General features: G+C 38.1%; 1 protein-coding gene across 2 annotated transcripts in view; it reads right to left on the bottom strand.

Annotated features, from left to right (window-relative positions):
• LOC139120078 (unextended protein-like) overlaps positions 1 to 16175 on the bottom strand; it is a 36795-nt gene extending 20620 nt beyond the window's left edge. For both annotated transcript variants that reach the window (XM_070684153.1, XM_070684154.1), the window contains exons 1-2: positions 14815 to 16175; positions 1082 to 1225 (exon numbers count right to left, since the gene is read on the bottom strand). In XM_070684153.1, coding sequence (XP_070540254.1) covers positions 1082 to 1225; positions 14815 to 16150 — 1480 coding nt within the window. In that variant the 5' untranslated portion in view covers positions 16151 to 16175. The remainder of the gene's footprint in view (positions 1 to 1081; positions 1226 to 14814) is intronic.
• Between the last annotated feature and the right edge of the window lie 5453 nt (positions 16176 to 21628).

Here is a 21628-nt window from a genome sequence, read left to right as displayed (position 1 = left end):
TGTTACATCATTAAACTGGAGGAATCTGCAGAAATATTCATGTGATGATTTGAAATGGATATGCTTACTGCAACTACTGTTGACAATTTCCCTTTGCCATAACTGTTAATAAAATTTAATTTAAAACTGGCAGTCAAGCTAAATGCCATTAAATTGGAAAGCAAGAAATTACCTTTCATCATAAGATTGTACCTATTAGACCTCCCTAGGTGGTTTCTTTTGCACCATAATTGTGTACTTAAGGGGTCTTCATCATGACATCACATAAGATGACCCAGATTTGACCTTTCAGAAAACCTCAAGTTTTTCTCCTTTTCCCTTGTATTCTGACTCTGTTTGTGAAAGTTTCCTTTAAAATAATGGTTTTTACTATCAAACTGAGTAATTGCAGGCCAAATTTTGATTCAAGCAATGTAGGTAAAACTTGGACTAAAAAGGACGTCGGTACGCGGGACTCACACAGGCAAAGCCAAGCCTCAGTGTATTCACGGTCGCTATACGTCCATGTTGTATTGTAGCACGGTCCGTCCATGAGGGACTGAGAGGGACCCTGATTGCAGTATTGAACAGCAACAATGTTTGCTTCACGTACCAGGGAATTTGTAACTTTGTAGAAAGGAGAGTAAATTGTTCAATACATTGCAACTTTGTAGGAAGGAGGGTAAATTGTTTCAACACCTTACAACATTTTATTGTAAAGCTGTAGTTTTCTATTGAGGAGGCATCGTGACATGACTTCATGAGAAGAAAAAAACATAAAAGCGTGCAAAGACGTCAATATTTTGCCATTTTGTAACCAAGCAGAACAGAGCTATTTTATCAGCCGGCCATATCGAAAGCGGTACACTCAAAGAACTAGAGAGGGTGGCAGCGCGTACGTACAGTGGCCTCATTGAAATTCACTTGTCCGTCGGGCTGGGAGAATGTTGTTTTCACTTGCCCGGACTCAAAATTCACTTGTCACGGGCGTCGGGCGGCGAGAATTTTCGAGCCCTGATGTAGCACATTGCTTAGCCTAGATGTCTTTTCATTTCGAGAAGGCAAAAGACTGAGTCTAAATTTATGCGACTCATTTACTTACAGAAGATGTCTGTTTCATCCACTATCTCTGACTTGATAATCTCTTCGATAACGTCTTCTAACGTTACGATTCCCAACACTTCGTAGAAAGGATCCCCGTCTCCTTCACTATTTACACGATTTACAAACGCCATGTGACACTGACCTGGTGAATATGAAAGAAACAAAATCTTGTTAGTGGAGACACAGTGACGGATTACACTGTGAAGAGAAAATTCAATTTCACAAATAAAATGAATGGTCACAAATATTCATATAAATATACTCCAAAGATACACATCCTGCAGACATCCATACACATATATACATGTACATCGAACATGTATGATGTAAGGATATAAATGGGAAACCTGTATTGAGATACATGTACATTTTTATGTGGTATTTTTATAAGAATAAGACCTTTACAAATTTACAGCGAGTATGTGTACTGCTCTAAACTACATGTAAGAGCAGAGTAACTTCAACTGGCTCTATGGCCTTGTATACTACAGCATTTCCACCTAGGAGTTGTCATACAATCACATAACATTGACTAACGCTGAACTGCATTCGTTTTGAAAGTGAAGTGTTTTTGTCTCGCTGTAAATTGCATGAGACTATAAACACCAATCTTAGCATTTTGTACTCATTACAATGGAGTTAATTAAAATATCAAATGTGAAACTGAAAATATTTAGCAACTGTAATCATTGATATAATTTTTGTGTTTCCTGCTTGTATTGGTAAACTTTCGACTGTAACTTTCCTTTCAGCCCCGATGAAGTCAAACTTTGATGAGTCACAATGCTCCACTTGTGCAACAAGTTTGTGGTATCTCCATTCACAACAGGACGCGCACAAAATGATGCAAACAATACAGGTTTACAACCGGTACAATAGACTATAGACCACAATTCCTCCACCATATACACGCATTGCTCAAGACATAAATTACCCAACTACACTGGTCTTGGAATTCGTCATCCCTTTTTCTTATCTCACCATCCATAAATGAATAATTTGCTAAACTTGGATAAAATTGGTGAATTACCGTTGCTTAAAAATGTTATGATTCATTCTGATTTCTTTATTCTGCTAAGTCAAAAATGTTTCCAGACTGATGACCAAGGGGATCATGAAGGTACATGTAAAAAAGAGATCTCCACTACAACCTCCATATGGAGGGACTGTGTATTGACTTTTGTAATATTTTGCCACAATTCAAAAATTTCCGCTCAAACGCCTTCCATATTGAAAGGACAATTAATACTGACATATGCAGGTTAGAAAATAATCAGTAATCATGGAAAGCAATCATATATACAACATAATGCACAGTCTCCATGGCAGCTTTGGCTGTGAATATGCAACTACCATGGCAACAGTGCATCGCAGATGCTCCATTTTTAAAATGCCAGCAAAACCTGTGGGTATTGCTATGAATAAATTTATTGCATGGAAATCATCCATTGATACAATATGTTCCTTCCGGAATCTTTTTAGACTGCATATGTGCAGTGTTTACACACAGAGTACAGTGCAAGTGTAGGGTGAGGGTATTTTTTCTACAATGTAGATACCGCTCTTACTGAATGTCTACTTTCTCAACCCATTATACCATCACCATGACATCACCAACCATATCCCATAATAGTGCATGTTGCCTAGTATTATTGGCTCATGCTATAATATTGAAGAGCAGTGGTAAAACTCTTGGAAAAAAATTTCCCTTCAGTTGCACCACTTTACATGAAACAGCTGTTGATATTTCCAGACGCACTAAGACCCTTTCTGCCGTAGAGTCCTAAATGCAACTGACTGAATGGCCACATACAGTATAAACACAACTATTCAAAAGTCGACTTTACTGGCGAAAGGGTGTTTCTTCAGGCAGAGACCCTCCCTCCAAACAACTCAGGGAGACTATATGCTAAACCAACCTAACCAAGCTGTGCTGAACAGACAATGTTCAACAGTTTGTTAGCGTCGGTCTAAGGGATCCAACAAAACCATTGGGGCTGTCAGCAACTATCTTTCAAAGTTTGCCTGTAATTGGCCCATTCTCCATTGCTTCTTTGTTTAGAACAACCTGTGAATTTGTTTCACAGGTAACTGTTTGTACATTTTAATCTCACAGCCCATGGTACTATCTCTACTGAGTGAGGAGCTGCTGGTCAGCCCAACATCCAACATTTTGGATGAACATCACACCCCTACCCCTCCCCCTAAAGCACTCTTGCAGGGTTTTCAGTGATTGGTCAGTTTCATTTTTTTTTCTCTTTATCTGTGAATTTATACAATAGGTGCATAAATCACGTAAACTGAGATTTACATGTTCTGGCTACCAACGAGTAGACAGAAAGTTAAAAATATTGGATTGATCAAAGTACTGATACCAAATAATGTAAAACACTCTCAATTCAATCATGCTTCACCAATAACTAATTGCCTCTGAGGTGGTACTGGTAATTGCTATCGACACTTTTTACAAGTGTCATCATGCGAATGCAACCACACCAGGAATGTTTAATGTGGATGGACAATCATGGATTTCTTCACTGGCACCATCATTATAGAGCATGGTCATGCATCTCTATTAAGCTGCAAATTCAATGCATTTCACTGGTTGGGTAATCTGCTGTCCACGTACAGACGGAAGATAAATACATCATTCAAATCTGTATCAAGTATCTTTACCTTCTGTCAGCACACCATAATGTTCATAATTACACAAACCATTTATAACCACTGTTTAAATTTGGACTAGGACCAAATTAAAATAATGCCAGATGTTTATCAACTACCGGTATGTTTGCTTTGGCAAGATACCCTAAAACAATCTTCACTAACAGTACATGTATGTTCATTGATTATATTGGAGCAAATACTTCTTGTGACAAGTTAGGAATAACAATATAAAATCTTTTGACGGAAAACATTTTTCATGATGTACCAGGTGTGTGACCTGTTAACACAGTTACAAATATTGTTTGACGACTATAAATCAATGCCACAGAGGGTTACACTATTTCAATGGGACCTACTAAATTTAGAATTTTGGCAAAAAAGTACATCATGTACTGCCAGAGCAGGGTCTTATGAACTGTCAAGTCACATGATCATGGCTGATGGCAGAGTGACCTTTGAACTCTGACCACTTATTTATTCATCAAAGATCCTTCCGAGATACTAGCTTTAATGTATATGATGGTACAAAATGGGTAGTTTTTGTCATAAGATTCTTGATATTTACAAGTTTTATGAAATTTCCTTCACCAGTGTCCTGTTGTTTACCATGTCCTAAAATTTCTTGAGTCAAAAGGGACAATACTGAGTTTAGTGCTGTGTCAGATGGGGCTACCTGAGCAAACTACATCTTCTTTGACCTATGCTGTCAGAGTTTTAACCCTTTTCCTGCCAAGTTCATAGTTCACCATCAGGTCAAGTTCATTAAAACTATATCCCATTTGTTGCATTTTAACAAAAAATTGAACATTTGAAGGCTCCTGAAATCACAGATACTGTATCATGATCTTTATGGACTGAAGCAGTTGGAACAGACCAAGCCAAATGGGTGGAAATACGTATGGTTTTGGCTCAATACTTCCTTTCACTGAGTTGGTTGATGGGAAAGTGATATTGTCTGGCAGGGAAAGGGTCAAAAGTCCTATGTCACTATCATCATGGAAGTGACACCATCTGGAAGCAGTGTCTACATCGCGTTGTTGAGATACTTAAATATATATAAATACATTTCCATAACACTGTAATTTCCATATTCTTTTGTCATGAAATTGTATTCTTTTGTATGGTCATTAACATATGAATAGATTGCTGGCAATACAGAGGGGCAGCCCACCCCTCAAAATTTCCTTATGAAGCCTAACAATGGGAAAGCAGCATTTCGAAATTCCTCATAAATGAAATTCCTCATAAAAGCTAAAATTTACCCTTGTTGATATGTTTCCTATATTTCACAGCATTCACACTTGATTTTACTTGACATCAGCTCATTTATAATATCTATTTCATGTTTTATTTATTCATTTTACACTTGGTGCTCATATTGTATTGTTTCTGCTCATGGCTGTGGGCGATGCTGTAAATTTCCCTGTCAGACATAATACTGTTTAATGAGCCTTGAATGATGTGAATCTTAAAACTGATTGTTTTGGAGAAGTTAAACCCAAAAATAGCACATGAACAAAAAAAAACACAAAAAAGAAAGAAATGGAGAGAAAGAACAGCCATTATCCTTTTATGTGATATGTTAGGTAGCCTAGGACTACTGTACACATCATTTGAGTGACCTAAATTTAAACTACTACAATGTTTTCATTTAAATTCAGTTCATCAGTACGGCAATTCATCTGACTCTATAAGGTGAGTCAATTCCCTGGGTAGCAAAAGTTGAAGACATTTTTACATGCATTCTAATAGAATAAGATTATATCAGAAATTCTCATTTCATTTTTAATAAATAGATTTTTTTACAGGCAACACGCAAGCTTTAAAATGTCAATTTAATGACCAAGGCCTCTGAAAGCACTTGATTCCCTGACTGGAATGCGGAATGAGATGTTAAAACTGAGAACTGTTTGATAACATCTCAGTAACTACACACAATCGATGCATTTGTACACTTTGTCAATTCTGTGTTGCGTTTGAGATTAATCAACATTGTTCTCACGTTTTTCCCCATACATGTATGATACAGTGTTTGGGTTTTATGTAGGGCATCAGTCTCAGAGATTGCATTTTGCCTTGTGGTGATATGCTTTGGCATGAATACACTTTGATATTCTAATAAAATTGCATTACACTGTACTCAGCTCAGTGCACACACAACAAATGTCAAATATGGTATATGCAATATCTCACACACATTTTCCTCGGTTCGTGCACAACTACAGAACAGCTCTCAACTCAATTTGATATCTTCTCACGACCGCACTTATTGAGACAGATGGTGTAGAGATAAAGCAAGTAGACAGTTGAGGTCTGTCTACGGTACATGTGTATTATTTTTAGCTAAGCATTGCAAATTTGAGATTGAATTCTTTGCTTCCAATTTTACAATCCATTATGTACTCAAAGAACTCATGAAACACAATATCTACACTGCCTCCCCTCCCCCCCCCCACCTCCAACACATACACTACATTTCTCTTCCAGTACTTTTAGCGCATTCAACTATTTCACATCCATGTGCATATACAACAGATTTGTAACCATGTGTGGCCTATTCACCAATATGTGAAATAAATTACAAATGTAATATATTATGCAATTTACGGTATCCAATTAAAAGCGTTTGGACAGATTATGTTTATTATTAACAACTTGATCATGACCTAATTCTCCTCTGCTGTGAGCACTGGGAAATAAAGTGGAGATGTGGATGTGGTTTATGCTTCCTTCTAATTCTACAATACATCTAGTCCTAAGAAAACGTGTTCACTATCAATGATTTGCTCTCTGTTTTGTCACTTGGCCACAAATCACTCAAGTCTAGACACAATACTGGTGAAATATATGTAAAATATGAGCAATGATACTGAGCTCCCATCTGATCATATTTCATACAAAGATGTATAAAATATGATGGAAAGTTACAATATTGCTGTTAAATTTCACCATGATTTTGACATACTTATATTGGAGAATCCCCAGGAAAATGCATACCAATTTTCACGATAGGTGAGTGAACTACTTGCATTTTAGCAATAATTATGAAAATATCTAAAAATTTCTAAAACTAGCAAATTACAGATTTCACTCAGAATATACCGGTAGTATAGAACTTAGGCAAAGATACCTAAATGTTGAATATTACAGCACCAAGATGGGTGTTTCCTGACTTTTTAGTTTTGTCCATTTCCATATTTTTTAAAGGTCCTTTGCAAATTTTTGGGACTTATGTGATCATCTGAAGTAAATCCCATCTCAAACCAGTGATGCATCTTCACGTCAAAGACTGATGATTTTGATGCGGTAGTTCCTGAATTTTTAAGTGGTTGAGAATATATCCTTTCATTTATTTACATAGATACATAATCACATGTACATACAAAACATAGATAGCACAAACATACAGATAAGTCACTGATCATAGGTCTATATACATACATGTATATACACCAATGTGTTTGTATATATATATATATATATATATATATATATATATATATTATATATATATATATATATATATATATATATATATATATATATATATCAGTATAATTTATTATTTATTGTAAGTGGAATGCAATAATACCCTGTGTTAACCTCAAGTATTATATCATTCTGTAGAAATCACGTGAGATAGTTTAAGGAATACTAACACAATCATGTGATGTTGACAGCTCAATGAAGGAGTGATGCCCACAGATCAATGTAATCCACTGATAAGATTAAGGCATCAAGCAGAGTTGGCAGGTAGATTTAGATTACAGCAGAGCATGAACATGCGATCATGTGATCAAAAATGTGAAACTTGCAAAGAAGAATGTGGATCATTTGTAGCAGATATTTGTTTCAAATATCCCAAATGCAAGATAAAGATCATCTCCATAACCCCACTTCATTTCCTCCCCTTCCCTGTGAAGTTAGACGAAAGTTGTGCCACATCGACATACACGTTTAATCCTTTGGCTTTGAGTGCTGTAATTTTTCTCACCAAAATTTAAATGAAACAATTTGCCTATTTTTATGAACGTTTGTGAAATGTTTTTTGATAATTTTGGACCAAATTAACATCACATTTCATTGGCTACAGGTTTTTATCAAAATTTTGGTAAAAACTTGAAAAAATTTGAGTAGAGTATATTCTATAAAGGTGACCAAAATTGACTTAGGCACTCATAGGGTTATTCATCTCCATCACCTATTCAGCATGGTGCTTGAATGTACATTGTATGTTGTATTAAAGGGGGCAGGTCATTTGTCAGCTTTATCTAAAAGTAAATTGGCCAACATGATAAATAATTCAAAGGAAAACAATGGCCTAATACCATGTACAGTTGTACATGTAAATACTCAATGCCAACAAAAATTAATGCGAGAACCAGGGATTAAGAACTGCCCCTTTAAATGCACGTGTTAAAATAGGCGCTAACACTTGTCATCATCTAAAGAAATGGACAAAAGTACAGCCTTGGTTCATATGGGTGATCACAAGCAAGTCATTCATACACCATACTATTCATCTATTAAATAGCTTCGATTTGTCAGAAATCATGAAACGATATCATGCTGTTTTAACATTCTACTATCAATTGACATTGGAGTCCACAATTATTTGACTATAAGCCCATAAACCTCAGAATTTTCAGGCACTTGGGATGGTCGTTTATCAGAAACTTCATACACAAGTACAGTATGCATAGATGCATGCACTGAATCCTTCACTCCCTCCCCTCTCCCCTCATCTCCCTCCCTCTCACCACGAGTACAACACACACTATTGAGGATAGCCAGAACACTGCCAGAGATATGTTGAAACTTTATTACGCTACATATTTTGAATCAAATTCCACTTGAAAATAGAGCTTCCTACAATGTCCTGGTATACCCCTTGCAATTACTGAACAAATATTAATCATAACACTGGCTTGTGAATGCATCTGCATCAATAAATATCACCCTCTTATATCAGACTGACAAGCAAGAAAATGGAAAAAATATTTCGTAAAGATTGTCACTGATATATATGTAACTGGGTACAAAATTTTGAATATTTCGATTATCAGCTGGAAAACCAATGTACAGAAAATTACATGTACCTATATGACAAGCATTATAACCCTTCATCACTGTAACAAATGAGACTTCTTTAAATACAAAAAGATTACATGTACAGGCTGAGCTAGTATATCATTCACCATCGCTCACTCTGTATGTATCTCTTCATCTATCTAATGGTACTTGGGCATGCATAGTGGACACTACCAGCAGTGATATGACCGCCTGGTTCCCTGGTTGAAAATAGAAATGTGGCAAACTAATGGAAGTATCAGGTACACGTACATGTACCAAAACGATTAACAGTACACCAGCACATTCTCATTTGTGGAAACCCAATCTGAATGAAAAGCCAGAATAGCTCCGTGTTTGCAATTTAATAGGCTTTAAACAGCAAAGGCAAATGCAAAGAGTCAAGCATTTTCTAGAGGTAAACTTGCTACTCTTACCCTGGGAATGCCGTGAAGGAGTCCACAGAATGTGAAAATGGCCCCTGGGAACAATTATATTACAATACAGTATGTCTCCTCCTACACTGACACTACAATCGATACTCAAAACCCATATGAAAAGCGATAAGATCAGACGCTGTTTTGAAAAATTACAAGATGGATTACAAGGCAGACAGAAATATTTGAAACTGGAAATCAGCCATTCACTGACTTGTGTACCCAGAAATTTCAAATCAAATAATTCACCTTGTCAAAAGTCGACATAATGCACAGACTGCAGGTGGTCCCTGCTTATTTTGTTTGCAATGCCATTTGTTATTATCGTTCAAAACTTAATATTCCCCTTTAATGATCATGTGCTTACAGATTATTTGGTTAGTAGAGCCATTTTTCCAATATCAGAATGGGTAGGGAAAGTCAACAATCGTACCCTTTCTCATCTTCAACGAGGCAGAAAATACCCTCTGACAGGAGCAGACATGTACCGGTAAATACTAAGGAAAGTCGACAGGAAACAATGATATTTCCCAATGATGCGGAAAATCAATTTTGACGACATGGCATCAAAATTTAGAAATAAGAGAGCTCTCAAACCTACACCCTAACAGCACCATCCATGGGGTGAATTGTACTGTTGGTAACAGAATGGGAGGACGGTACTTCTATGGAAGAAATATCCGTTTATGGATACAGATATTATTGGCATCGCTGTTTTGATGGCTGAGATGTTTTGAAATTGTTGAAAGTATGCAGGTCTTAAAATGTCAAAATTGTCAGTGATTTCAAGCTTATTCATGACAAGAGGCAGTCATAAAAAGTGATGATTCTTCAGAGCAGGCATTGTATAAACTATGTAACATCCCAGCATGCATTTCTGCATTGCTTTAGAGATTCTTTTGATATTTGATACAGGTTATCATGATATGTGTAGGCTTCTTTTTTACATGAATTGATATCTTAAAGGTATACAGTCACCTATAGTCTAAATATGCCCATATATGGTCAAAGGGGCGTTCCTTGGTATTCAAAATGCCTATGTGGGGGCACTGTTTTTAAAAAGCGGCCACCCGCTTAAATCTGTGTTTGGTTAGATTTTCTCTTTCCATGGTAACTGTGGCAAAACTTGAACAGGCGACAGTATACCTTTAAGTGTCAATAAAAGCCAGTGTCCACAGCCATGGAAACCAGAAGGACGACCAATTTACATCACAATGCAAAATTTGCATATTTCTTTGTTAGTGAAAATATATTCTTTTGCATAGTTATTAATATATGAATAGATTGCTCAAAAAAACAGGGTGGTGGCCCACCCCTAAAAATCCATTTGTGGTCAATCCTGGCAGGTGTTAGATAACATATATACCGGTAGTTTAGTAATTCTATTTTCTGTTTTCATGTGACAAGATAGCCAGCAGATTTACCCAACTTCACGAAACGGTATATGTGTGCAACGATCAGATTGCATCATGGGTAGTCCAGGAAACTGTGCAGGGTGTCACTAGACTAAGATGTATGTACATTTATGAAAAACATCTGACTATGGGACTTCACAACTGTATGAGCTTTTGCTACCCTTGAAAACAATTTGAATACAATATATATGAATATATTTCTTCCACCCTGGGAGTTGTTTAGCTATACAAAGCAGTCGGTGTACATGTGAATTGAAAATTGGAAGTCACCGCAGGAAAGCATGTACACTATTCCTGAATGTGATATGACCAATCATGTGACTCTAAAAATTAAGGCTACTTTTCTTTTCTGATCAAAGCTGTATTATTTATTCAACTACAGTACACGTATGGTGCATTTAAGGGCATGAAAACTTGGCCTCATGGTGCTTTGCAATGCAGAGAATGAAGGAATGACATAACCCTGATGAGATGAAATATTGTGGACTATGGCAAACAACAGCTGAGTCAAAGAAGGGGCAATTTACAGCAAGTGGCCAATGTATGGTAGATGCTGTCACTTCCATGGTCAGTCTTTTCAAGGTTGGCTTACTATGCAATCAATAACATGACATCAATAGTTCACTAATTCCACAAACTGATTGCTTTACTGTGGTATACATGTACAAAGTATGGTTAATAACAATATTATATGTAACCATTTGTGAACTGTGTCATCTCAAGTAAAAATTCGACGTTTGGTTGAGAGAAATTTTAAAGGCATGAACAATGTGGAAGGGAGTTTAGTGTATTACTGTACAGGATTCATCAGGAAGCTGAACGGAACTGAAATCTGCTGGTATCAAAATTGAGATACAAGGCCTATGGAAATGAGAGCCTCTAGACATATTTCCCACCAAGGCTATTTAACCTGCACCAAGATGAACTTGATAGGTTAAACAATGAGAATGTCAAGATAACATGCACCAATAAACCCGAATGACAATTTATGACAATCCTGGTCAAGAGATACCAATCCTACGTATATTTAAATTTGCACGTGCACAAAGTGTGCTTGAGAGAGCCCTGCAAGCCTTTAACTTGCAAAAGTCAATTTGGGCCAATTACATGCACAGACATGTATCACTTGCATCAATGCTGTGCTTCAGAAAATAGTAAATTGAGAAACTTTACTTAAATTGTTTACTAACGCAGTACCGGTAGATATAACTGTGAGCTAGGTAAAACTGGCTAATATTTGTAAATGACTTGATTGGTGTCAACCTATGCATCTCTGCTGTTCAGCACAATACCAGTCTCCAAAATATGATGGTTAACTGAGATACATTGAAATACTGAGAGTGTGAAGTGTGATAAAACCTCACTCAGTCCTACACATAATTTAATGGAAACTATATTCATGCTTGCCATTGTGTTGACTCACAGCAACATGTATAAATTAAAATATAAATTTATTTTAAATGGTAACCAGTTTGGTTGAATTTCATTACTCTAGAGTTTTGCTGTAGGCTACGCAGGTATGGTGTTACATATTATAACTCAGTACACTGTGATGTCACAGAGTGTACTCATTTACATTGTTCGGCAGATCCCTGTAGGCCCTATGGAATCATGTATAGGCACTGAGCTACTTTGACAAACTTTGGAACCAAAAGGCATAAAATCAAACCGAGATTAAGTTGGCACACATGCACAAATGTTAAGTACTTTTAAATAATGCTAGTTGCAATTTATGATATTTTTAAAGTCAGTACGACACGCATACACCACAACACTGAAGATGCTGTTTATCAATTTATAAAACTCTCAGTCTTTTAGCATGTACAATGTATACCACAGTGGAACCTGTCCTTACGGACACCTCTCTGATCAGGACACCTCTTTATTACTATTACAGACAGATTTATCAAACCGACAGTTACACTTTGAATAGAATTTCACCTGTCTATTAGGGACACCTCTATATTCAGGACGCTTTTTCCATTCCCGAAGGTGTCTTTATGAGACAGGTTTCACTGTATAACATAATTAGTAAATTCACCCATTATACTCATACCATCATTCCAAATACTGATATAAAATCTGTATGTAACACGTATATGAGGTGAGATTAAAAACCTATGTAGATAATTACTTCACATCAAAACTTTCCTCAAAAATTGTTAATCTCGAAACAGACAATAAATGCAAGTTATCAGACATTGATACTTCATACACCAGCACCCCAGGTGCTTTGGTACAAAGAAATAGTCCTCTGCTAATATAGTATACTCACTGACCCTGGTATACTCTTAGTCTGACAACTCACCAATCATAAACTTTTACTCGGAGAATCCGAGACCATTCATTGATCTCTTTATCGTTGTTTGGGGGCAATGCGATTATTTGTTCATCAAGCCAACATTCAGGTGATTTTAAAGTTTAGCAATGAGGACCTTGAATTGGCACTTCAATGGGCATTCGTTCACACCTTCTAAACATACTGCATTCGATATAAACTGCACACTGCAAGTATTCTTCATTTATATTCCTAAAAATCACAAGAGCAGTACTTGAATTTAAAATGACGTATGTGCCAGTCTGACACCACTCCATCATCTCCATGCATCATTCCCATGGCCCAGCTTGTTGCTGCGACTCACCGCAGTGTGCCCCACTGTGAGGTTCACAGAAGTTCAGCTACTCAGCCCAGTACACACCATGAGTACTGCTGAACCAAAGTGGCCCCCATGTGAAGTACTGCACAACTAGTACGCACTGCACTCTTTCATATGATTGAGTTTCCCAGCACTGTCTACATATGCCTGTACTGCACCTTCTGAAATTCAAAGATTTGACCTTGAATTGAACTTTCATGTATAAATTTATTCATTTACATATTCAAGAGCATCACACCACTGATGGCTTGTAATTGTTCAAAAGCTACCACAACCTCACTTCGTATCGTTATTAAACATTGCGAGAACATTGAGAGTAGAACTAAAAATGCCAATGACCATACTGTACCCTTTTGCTATTAAAACTTGGTCGAACCAACCCCTGATGTTTACCATTATTAGATTGGACCTATCAATTGTAATAACAATGTGATTGAACGGATCACTGGGTACATGCATAGGTGTATCATCGCTGTGTAAATGATATCTGACATTTAGAAAAGATGATAACATAAAAATTGATGTTCTGAATGTGTTTTCACCCATACTGTAAAACATCAGACTCTTTTCTGCTGAATATTGGAACAGATTCACAGCTGCAGTGAATACAAATCATAAATGAATTTATCTTTAGCAACTGAGCTGATCTAAAAACCTACCTGGGCATCTCTATAACCTGTGATGCTGAATGAGGCACGCCAGTGAGAACTGTTAGAGATACCAATACAACAGTGTTTGCAGTATGGCTGTCTGATTAGTTTGTAATCTACTTACCAATCTCACTCTCTAAACTTTGTATAATAACAAGCCTGTGCAATTTTGAATGAATTTCTGTTCTCAATTTTGACTACATTATCGTTTGTATTTTGTATTTTGTGCTGAGGTTTAGGAACAAAGGTAAGTGGAATAGGAACCCCTGTAACATTTCTTTGATAGACATTTAGTACCAATGGGAACCCTAGTAATATGACTGGAGAACCCTAGAGTACAATTCATCAGAAAACATTGTTTGTTTTCAGCGCAGTGAGGTCATGAGGTCAACACGTATATGAGCATTAGATTAATCTCTTGACCCATTCAATCTGCCAAATGATTACAGAGAAACAATAATTATTTCAAATGGTAGACTGGATCTAACGCTGGACTCTTTGTAGTTTGCAGTTTCATATATAAAGTTGTAAGTATTGAATTGCTTTCTGAAAGACTGATAAACAGTATTTTCTGAATGTCATCCTCACAATCAAGAGACGATGCCATTCAGGTGTGCATCAAAGTCATCCTCAGTATAAAGCAACCTCACCCTTACATCCATGATGCAACCACTTCTTTCAACGAATAGTTGGATTTGAGTAATAGTATATCTTCGACAGGTACTGTAACAGGCACAAGGGGTTAAAAAAGTGCTCTAATAATTTATCACATGAACAAGATGAACTGGAAACTGCCACTTTCCACATACAGAAAGACCATTGACGCATACTTTACCTTTTTTAAACTCTTCCAGCATCACATCCAAAGTAGTGTCTTCAAAGACAAAGTTGATTGGATGGTTGTAGAACTTGCACACGGTCTTCAGCGGAGTGCAATCATCTGGATCTACAAAAGCTAAATCCTTCACAAATAACAACGCTACAATATTCGATCTTTCACCCGAATACACAGGGATGCGGGTGAAACCTTTACTCATTATCTCTGACATTGTATTGAAGTCTAAGACTGCACCGTAGTCGATCATAAAGCAATCTTCCAAGTGGGTCATCACTTCCACGACGGTTTTGGACTTGAGCTCAAGTGCACCTGAAATGATGTCCACTTCACCCTTCTCAAAGTCAGCATACTGGGCAGTCACTCGCAATAATTCCATCAGGCGTTCTTTGTTGTACACTGTGCCAATCTCTTGTCCTAGAATGCAGTCTAAAAGTTTGCTTATTGGAAAGGACATGGGACAGGTCAGACACATGAAAAATTTTGTCAGAATGACTGTCTTCGCACCGACAGCTAAACCATGACGGGAGCATATCGACTGGGGAACGATTTCACCGAAAATGACAATGCCAATAGTTGAGCCAACGATGGCTACGGCACCAGTGGCTAGCTCGCCAAGCAATATAGCGATCGTGCTGTTCACCATTACGTTTCCCAGGAGCAAGGAACACAACAGGTAGTTACCATGTCTACGAATTGGTGCGATCTTTTTCGCGTAACTCTTTTCCTTCGGTGAACCACAGTTCTGTACTATTTTGAGCTCTGTGGGGTCTAACGCCATCAGTCCAAGATTCAGACCGCTAAATAAGCCCGATAATATGAGTAAAATGGTCAATAATATTATATTTGCCCAAAGGGGTACGAGTTCTTTCGGAGGTTCCTCTGATTTGAGGACCATCCATGATTCCATTCCCTGGTACACCCATGATCCACCGTCCTCCGCGGCATCTTTGAGACAAACGAAATACACATCCTTACCGTGCGGCTTCGGCAAGACAATTTTATATAAAGCGGTCCTTTCACTCGGATCGTCGTGTCTGCTTATTCGGAAAACTTCCGTGTGGTGAAAGTCATCACAGTTATCGCCTCTCGTAGCGTTATCCTGTGTCGTAAACGTCAACAACGTCTGAGGGCCGAGATCGGTACCGATCAGGCGTATCGTGTATGTCTCTCCGCTGACAACGACTGGCACACCTCTGTCCACAGATATTGCCCCTTCTTCCACGCGCAAAGAATACAACTCTGGCCCGCCCGACGACACATTCAGCGCCCGTAAACCGCATATCGCAATAGCCAAAACGAAGAGCTGAAGTAAACATGTTACACTTTCCGCCATCTTGGGCAAGCCTATGTCACATGTCACGTGACTGCTCTGCGTCAGCAGCCTCACGTTTGGACCACAGTCGTTTGGAGAGCTATTCAGCGCTGGGACTATTCGCCCCATAGACGAGTGTACAGAAGCGAGAAATACCCCAAGTCTGGAAACAGAATGGCTATAAAAACCACGCCATGTCACATTCCGTGTCCGATTTCACTGTGAAAATTAGCAAGTTCATCTATCATGCAACCGTCGATCGTTCCCTACCATTCTAAAATTTCATACCTGATACTTTATCTGATTCAAAAACGCTTGTTTCGTGTGATTTTCGGCCGAATTCGACGGACACCTCGCCAAAACCTGGGGGTGAGCAACATTCCGGTCACCTCTTGGGTACCTCCACTTTACTGACGTTGGCGCCGCCTACCCATGAGGGATGACTGGAATGTTGCTCACGCTTATATTTTGGCCAGGTGTCTCTCGAACTCGGCCGAAAATCACAGGAAATGAGCATTTTGTAAGCAGATGAAGTATCAGGTATGAATTTTCGTGTGATTTTCGGCCGAGTTCAGAAGACACGTCGCCAAACCATAAGGCATGAAAACCTTCCAGTCACCCCTCATGGGTACGCGGCGCTAATGTCAGTAAAGTGGAGGTGCCCAACGTCCACTGTGAGGTGACCGGAATGTTGCTCACCCCTAGGTTTTGGCGAGGTGTCCGTCGAATTCGGCCGAAAATCACACGAAACGAGCGTTTTTGAATCAGATAAAGTATCAGGTATGAAATTTTAGAATGATAGGGAACGATCGACGGTTGCATGATAGATGAACTTGCTAATTTTCACAGTGAAATCGGACACGGAATGTGACATGGCGTGGTTTTTATAGCCATTCTGTTTCCAGACTTGGGGTATTTCTCGCTTCTGTACACTCGTCTATGGGGCGAATAGTCCCAGCGCTGAATAGCTCTCCAAACGACTGTGTTTCGACGTAACGTTTCGTTTCCCTCCGAGTCGGCTCATATACTGCACCGAGAAAACGGTTGACCATTTAATATTCTGTGCTGGTTATAGTTAGATGTGAAGGTTTCCCTAAAGCATAGGGCATTTGCTTTGTTATCGACCAATGTTCAGAGGTTTTTCAGATGAAAAATCGATCCATGTTTTAGAAGATTTTTTCGTGAAAAGTGATCCATTCAGGCGGCACTTATCCATCTACCTTTTCTATGGGAGTACCCCTCCAGTAGTATCATGAGCGTTCAATGCACCTTTTATATTCCAAGTTGAGGGAGAGGATAGTAATTGCATTGTTTCTTATTTTACTTCTACACAACATAATAACGAGAAGTGAATGCAGTATTAAGTGACATCTTTTTATTAATAAAATAAATTTTTAATAAATTTTTAGTAAATTTTTAATAAAATTTTTGTTCTGGTCCTCAGCTAGTTATTCCCTCTAATGCCTGTCAAAATGCCTGTTTATTGATGTGGCTTGGTTTAACTTGGCTCTCTGTGTTGCGTTGCTGTTGTCAGGAAACGGAAACGAAAAAATAGCATTGCCTTGAGGCGGTCCTTGAATGGATGCTGTCATGGTGGTACATGAGTACATGTTGGAAGTAAAGGAGTTTCCACTTCAATTTTTAAAATCAGGAAACTCCTATTGAAATTCATTTTGCTGAACAAGAGAACATTTGAATAAGAAGTTTCTATTTAGATGTTATCTGAACAAAATTAAAGGTAAAGCGCCCTCACACAATACTACATGTTACTGGTACTCTGCATGTCCATGTACAAATTTGTGAAATCTAAAAAGAGGAGCTTGGGAAATGTGTCCTTGTTGTACCTCTGTGAGCAACAAAAAGCAGACAAACCATTTCCAAAAAGTGTAGTAACAATGCAATAATAAAGGGAAGTAGTTACACTGGCCAGCCTAAATTTTAAATTATAGGCAGTAGAATTTAGAAAATACCAAAAATCATTAATTAGCCCTTGTTCACCTTGTGATCGGTTACATCATACCGTCAATTGTTGAGTGTCAGTCCCCACCCACCCATCCTGTCAGGCCACACTCCCTGCAAACTTGAAGGTGACATTTCCTTAACAGGAACCAAGTACACTGACTGCTGATGATGATTTGTAAAATACTAGAGGAAATACTGTCTGTTGGTAACACTGCTACACAAAACATTTGTACAAAAGTGAGTTTATTACCATAAAGCCATTTTGAAATTCGGCTGTACTTACTGAGCCAAGTACACTTTCTTATACATGTATGTACATAAATGTACCACACACTTCAAATTTAGAGTTGACAATAAGGCAAAAAAAAATAATAGGTTTGTTTCTGGTCATTGACATGTGGAAAAAATGATGCGGCGACGCAATTTTTTTAAATTTTTGGTGGAATTTGATACATTTTTCCCTTTTTTCCATAGGAGCAAATGAAAAACAGGAAAAAAAGAGTTGATGCACACACTTTGAAATGATGCGCGCCATGACCAGAAACAAATCAATTATTTTTTGGCCTAAAATTCAAGCAAAAACAATCAAAACAAGGCAGTATTGCTGAAGGCAATGAGTACTTGGGCCGTGATAGAGTAATTTTGAGGACAATATATACTACTATTCAAATATGGTCTTGAATTTCCTCCTGTCAATTAGGCATTTGATTAACTGGTTATTAAACGAAGCAATGGCATGACAACGGCAAAATATGTCTAGCAACTTTTGTGGAGTTTGAGGCAGGGGTTCTTTATTTATAGTGGAAATTGCTTAAACTCCTTAAATATTCAAATTACAGCAAATTTCTTTTGTTCTCGATGGTAGATGTCTAATATTTAGATGGGCATATTTAGATTTCTACCCTATAGTTATCCCTATATACCAAAAATCGGACATCCAGCTCTATTGGCTTGCTCAGAATTAGATATGTGCATAATTAATGAGGTACAATACGTGGTGTCATAAGGTGTCCCATCATACCAAATATGAAGGGTGTAGCACTTGTGGTTACTGAGTTGTGGACAAATATATATATTTGAGGTCAAAGGTCATTGAGGCACGTGACATTTTGTCAAAATAATTGTATTGCTAAGTTATTCCTATATACCAAAAATCAGACCTCTAGCTCTATTGGCTCGCTCAAAATTAGATATGCGCATAATTAATGAGGTACAATATGTGGTGTCATAAGGTGTCCTATCATACCAAATATGAAGGATGTAGCACTTGTGGTTACTGAGTGTGGACAAATATATATATTTGAGGTCAAAGGTCATTGAGGTCACGTCACATTTTGTCATAATAATTGTATTGCTAAGTTATTCCTATATACCAAAAATCAGACCTCTAGCTCTATTGGCTCGCTCAAAATAAGATATGCGCATAATTAATGAGGTACAATATATGGTGTCATAAGGTGTCCTATCATACCAAATATGAAGGGTGTAGCACTTGTGGTTACTGAGTTGTGGACAAATATGTATATTTGAGGTCAAAGGTCATTGAGGTCACGTGACGTTTTGTCAAACAAATTATATTGTTAACTTATCCCTATATACCAAAAATCAGACCTCTAGCTCTATTGGCTCGCTCAAAATTAGATATGCGCATAATTAATGGCGTACAATATGTGGCGTCATAAGGTGTCCCATCATACCAAATATGAAAGGTTTAGCACTTGTGGTTACTGAGTTATGGACAATAATGTATATTTGAGGTCAAAGGTCACCAAGGTCACATGATATTTTGTCAAAATGTCTGAGATATCTGCGTGAACCGATGGACTCACTGATGGACTCGCGGACGGATATGACCCAATCTATAAGCCCCCTGGACTTTATCCGTGGGGACAAAAACTGTGTCACTGTCATCCTTTAGGCAATATGAATACGATGAGAAACTAAATTTTTATTTTTCTTGGCCTTATAGCTACATGGGAATCTATGGAGAACTGCCTTATACATGGGAGTCTATGGAGGTGTAAACTAAAAAGTCCTCTAACACGGCCAATTCGATCGCATTGTGAAACAAATCGACGTGCATCTGTATGGGGTTGGGTACTATTCTTGTGCAAAGTTTGAAAGAAATTGACCAGGGCATGTCTGAGATATCTGCGTGAACGGACGGACGGACGGACTGACATGACCAAACCTATAACTCCCCCAGGACTTCGTCCGTGGGCACTAAAAACAACGCAACAGTTATTACAGCTACACCGGCGGTAGGTTCATATCCAGAGCCCCGTACGGTCTGCCGCCGTCGCTTGAAAACAATCTCATAAACCTGGGGCCATATGGGCAACTGTGTATGGGCAGCTGGATACTTGACTTCCCGGAGAAGGCGAGCTGTCACGTTCAAGCTCAGGATTATTTGTCGATCAAATTTCAGTAAATTTACCTTACCTAGATGAAATTTTGTCTATAGGCTGAAATTTCGCCGAAGTTTGACAAAATTGCATCGATTTTTCAGGTTCATATCCGACATTTTTGAGTTTTGAGTGCAGACAGAAATAAGTTTTGAGGCAACATGGATGCGACCCCATGTTGACCCCTAGCCCTGCGTACGATGCTATGTGCTACAGCTAACACACAGCATCGTACGCAGGGCTAGCGAGAGAGTTGCCGACATCGACGGTTATTTACGAGAAGTGAATAAAAGACTGTCATTTTTGGAAGCGATCGAGTAGCTGAGGTAGGCTGGGATACGACTTGGGCCCAAGAACGCTGAATTTCGGCAGTAATTTGGCTTTTTACGTCAAGTCCCAAAATGGATTTGAAGTCACCGACCCACGTACGGGTCTTTGCAGGGCTGTGGTGAGCGGGGCGATTAGCTGTAGCGGAACACACAGCATCGTACGCAGAGCTAGTTGACTCCAAGTGAAAATGTGTTCACGATCAAATTTTCCTGTATTTTTTTCAGAATTTTCGACAAAATCATTGCTTCTTAAATCTTTTGTAAAATATAAAATATAAAATAAAAATGCGATGTGCCATGTCTCCAGATTTCTAAAATATCGTTCGTTGACCGTTCGACGGAATACTCATTTCGCAAACTTGTGACGCAGTTGAAATTCAATACTGACCGCCAAATAATCTTAATGAGACGAGATCATTCTAGACATCCTCCAAATTATCCAACCATTCGCGTTAGAGTTCAGCTCGCTTAGAGTATCATAACATTCTTCGGCCTTCGTTTAGATCGACCCTTAATCTCTCCCATTTAGGAAATAAATACACAAGCTACCTTGACAAAACTTCGTGCACCATCCAGGACCAAACGCACTACAAATCTGTCTTGACGTCATCATCTCCTTACATGGTAATCGGCATACCGTATTTTTTAGCAAAGGAGACACAGAATACGTCGGAGTATTCAGTTTCAAAACGTATTACATTGTGTGATGTTGTCAAAAAAAGGTAATGTTACTGCAGTGGTATAAATTACAAAACACAAAAGTTCAAATCAGTTTATTTTGGACTGGCTTTACCCAACATTTC

This window comes from Ptychodera flava, chromosome 20 (genome assembly GCF_041260155.1).
Source record: "Ptychodera flava strain L36383 chromosome 20, AS_Pfla_20210202, whole genome shotgun sequence".
Lineage (NCBI taxonomy): Eukaryota > Metazoa > Hemichordata > Enteropneusta > Ptychoderidae > Ptychodera > Ptychodera flava.
The sequence above is the reverse complement of the archived record's forward strand: the minus strand, read 5'-3'. Positions and strand labels throughout refer to the sequence as shown.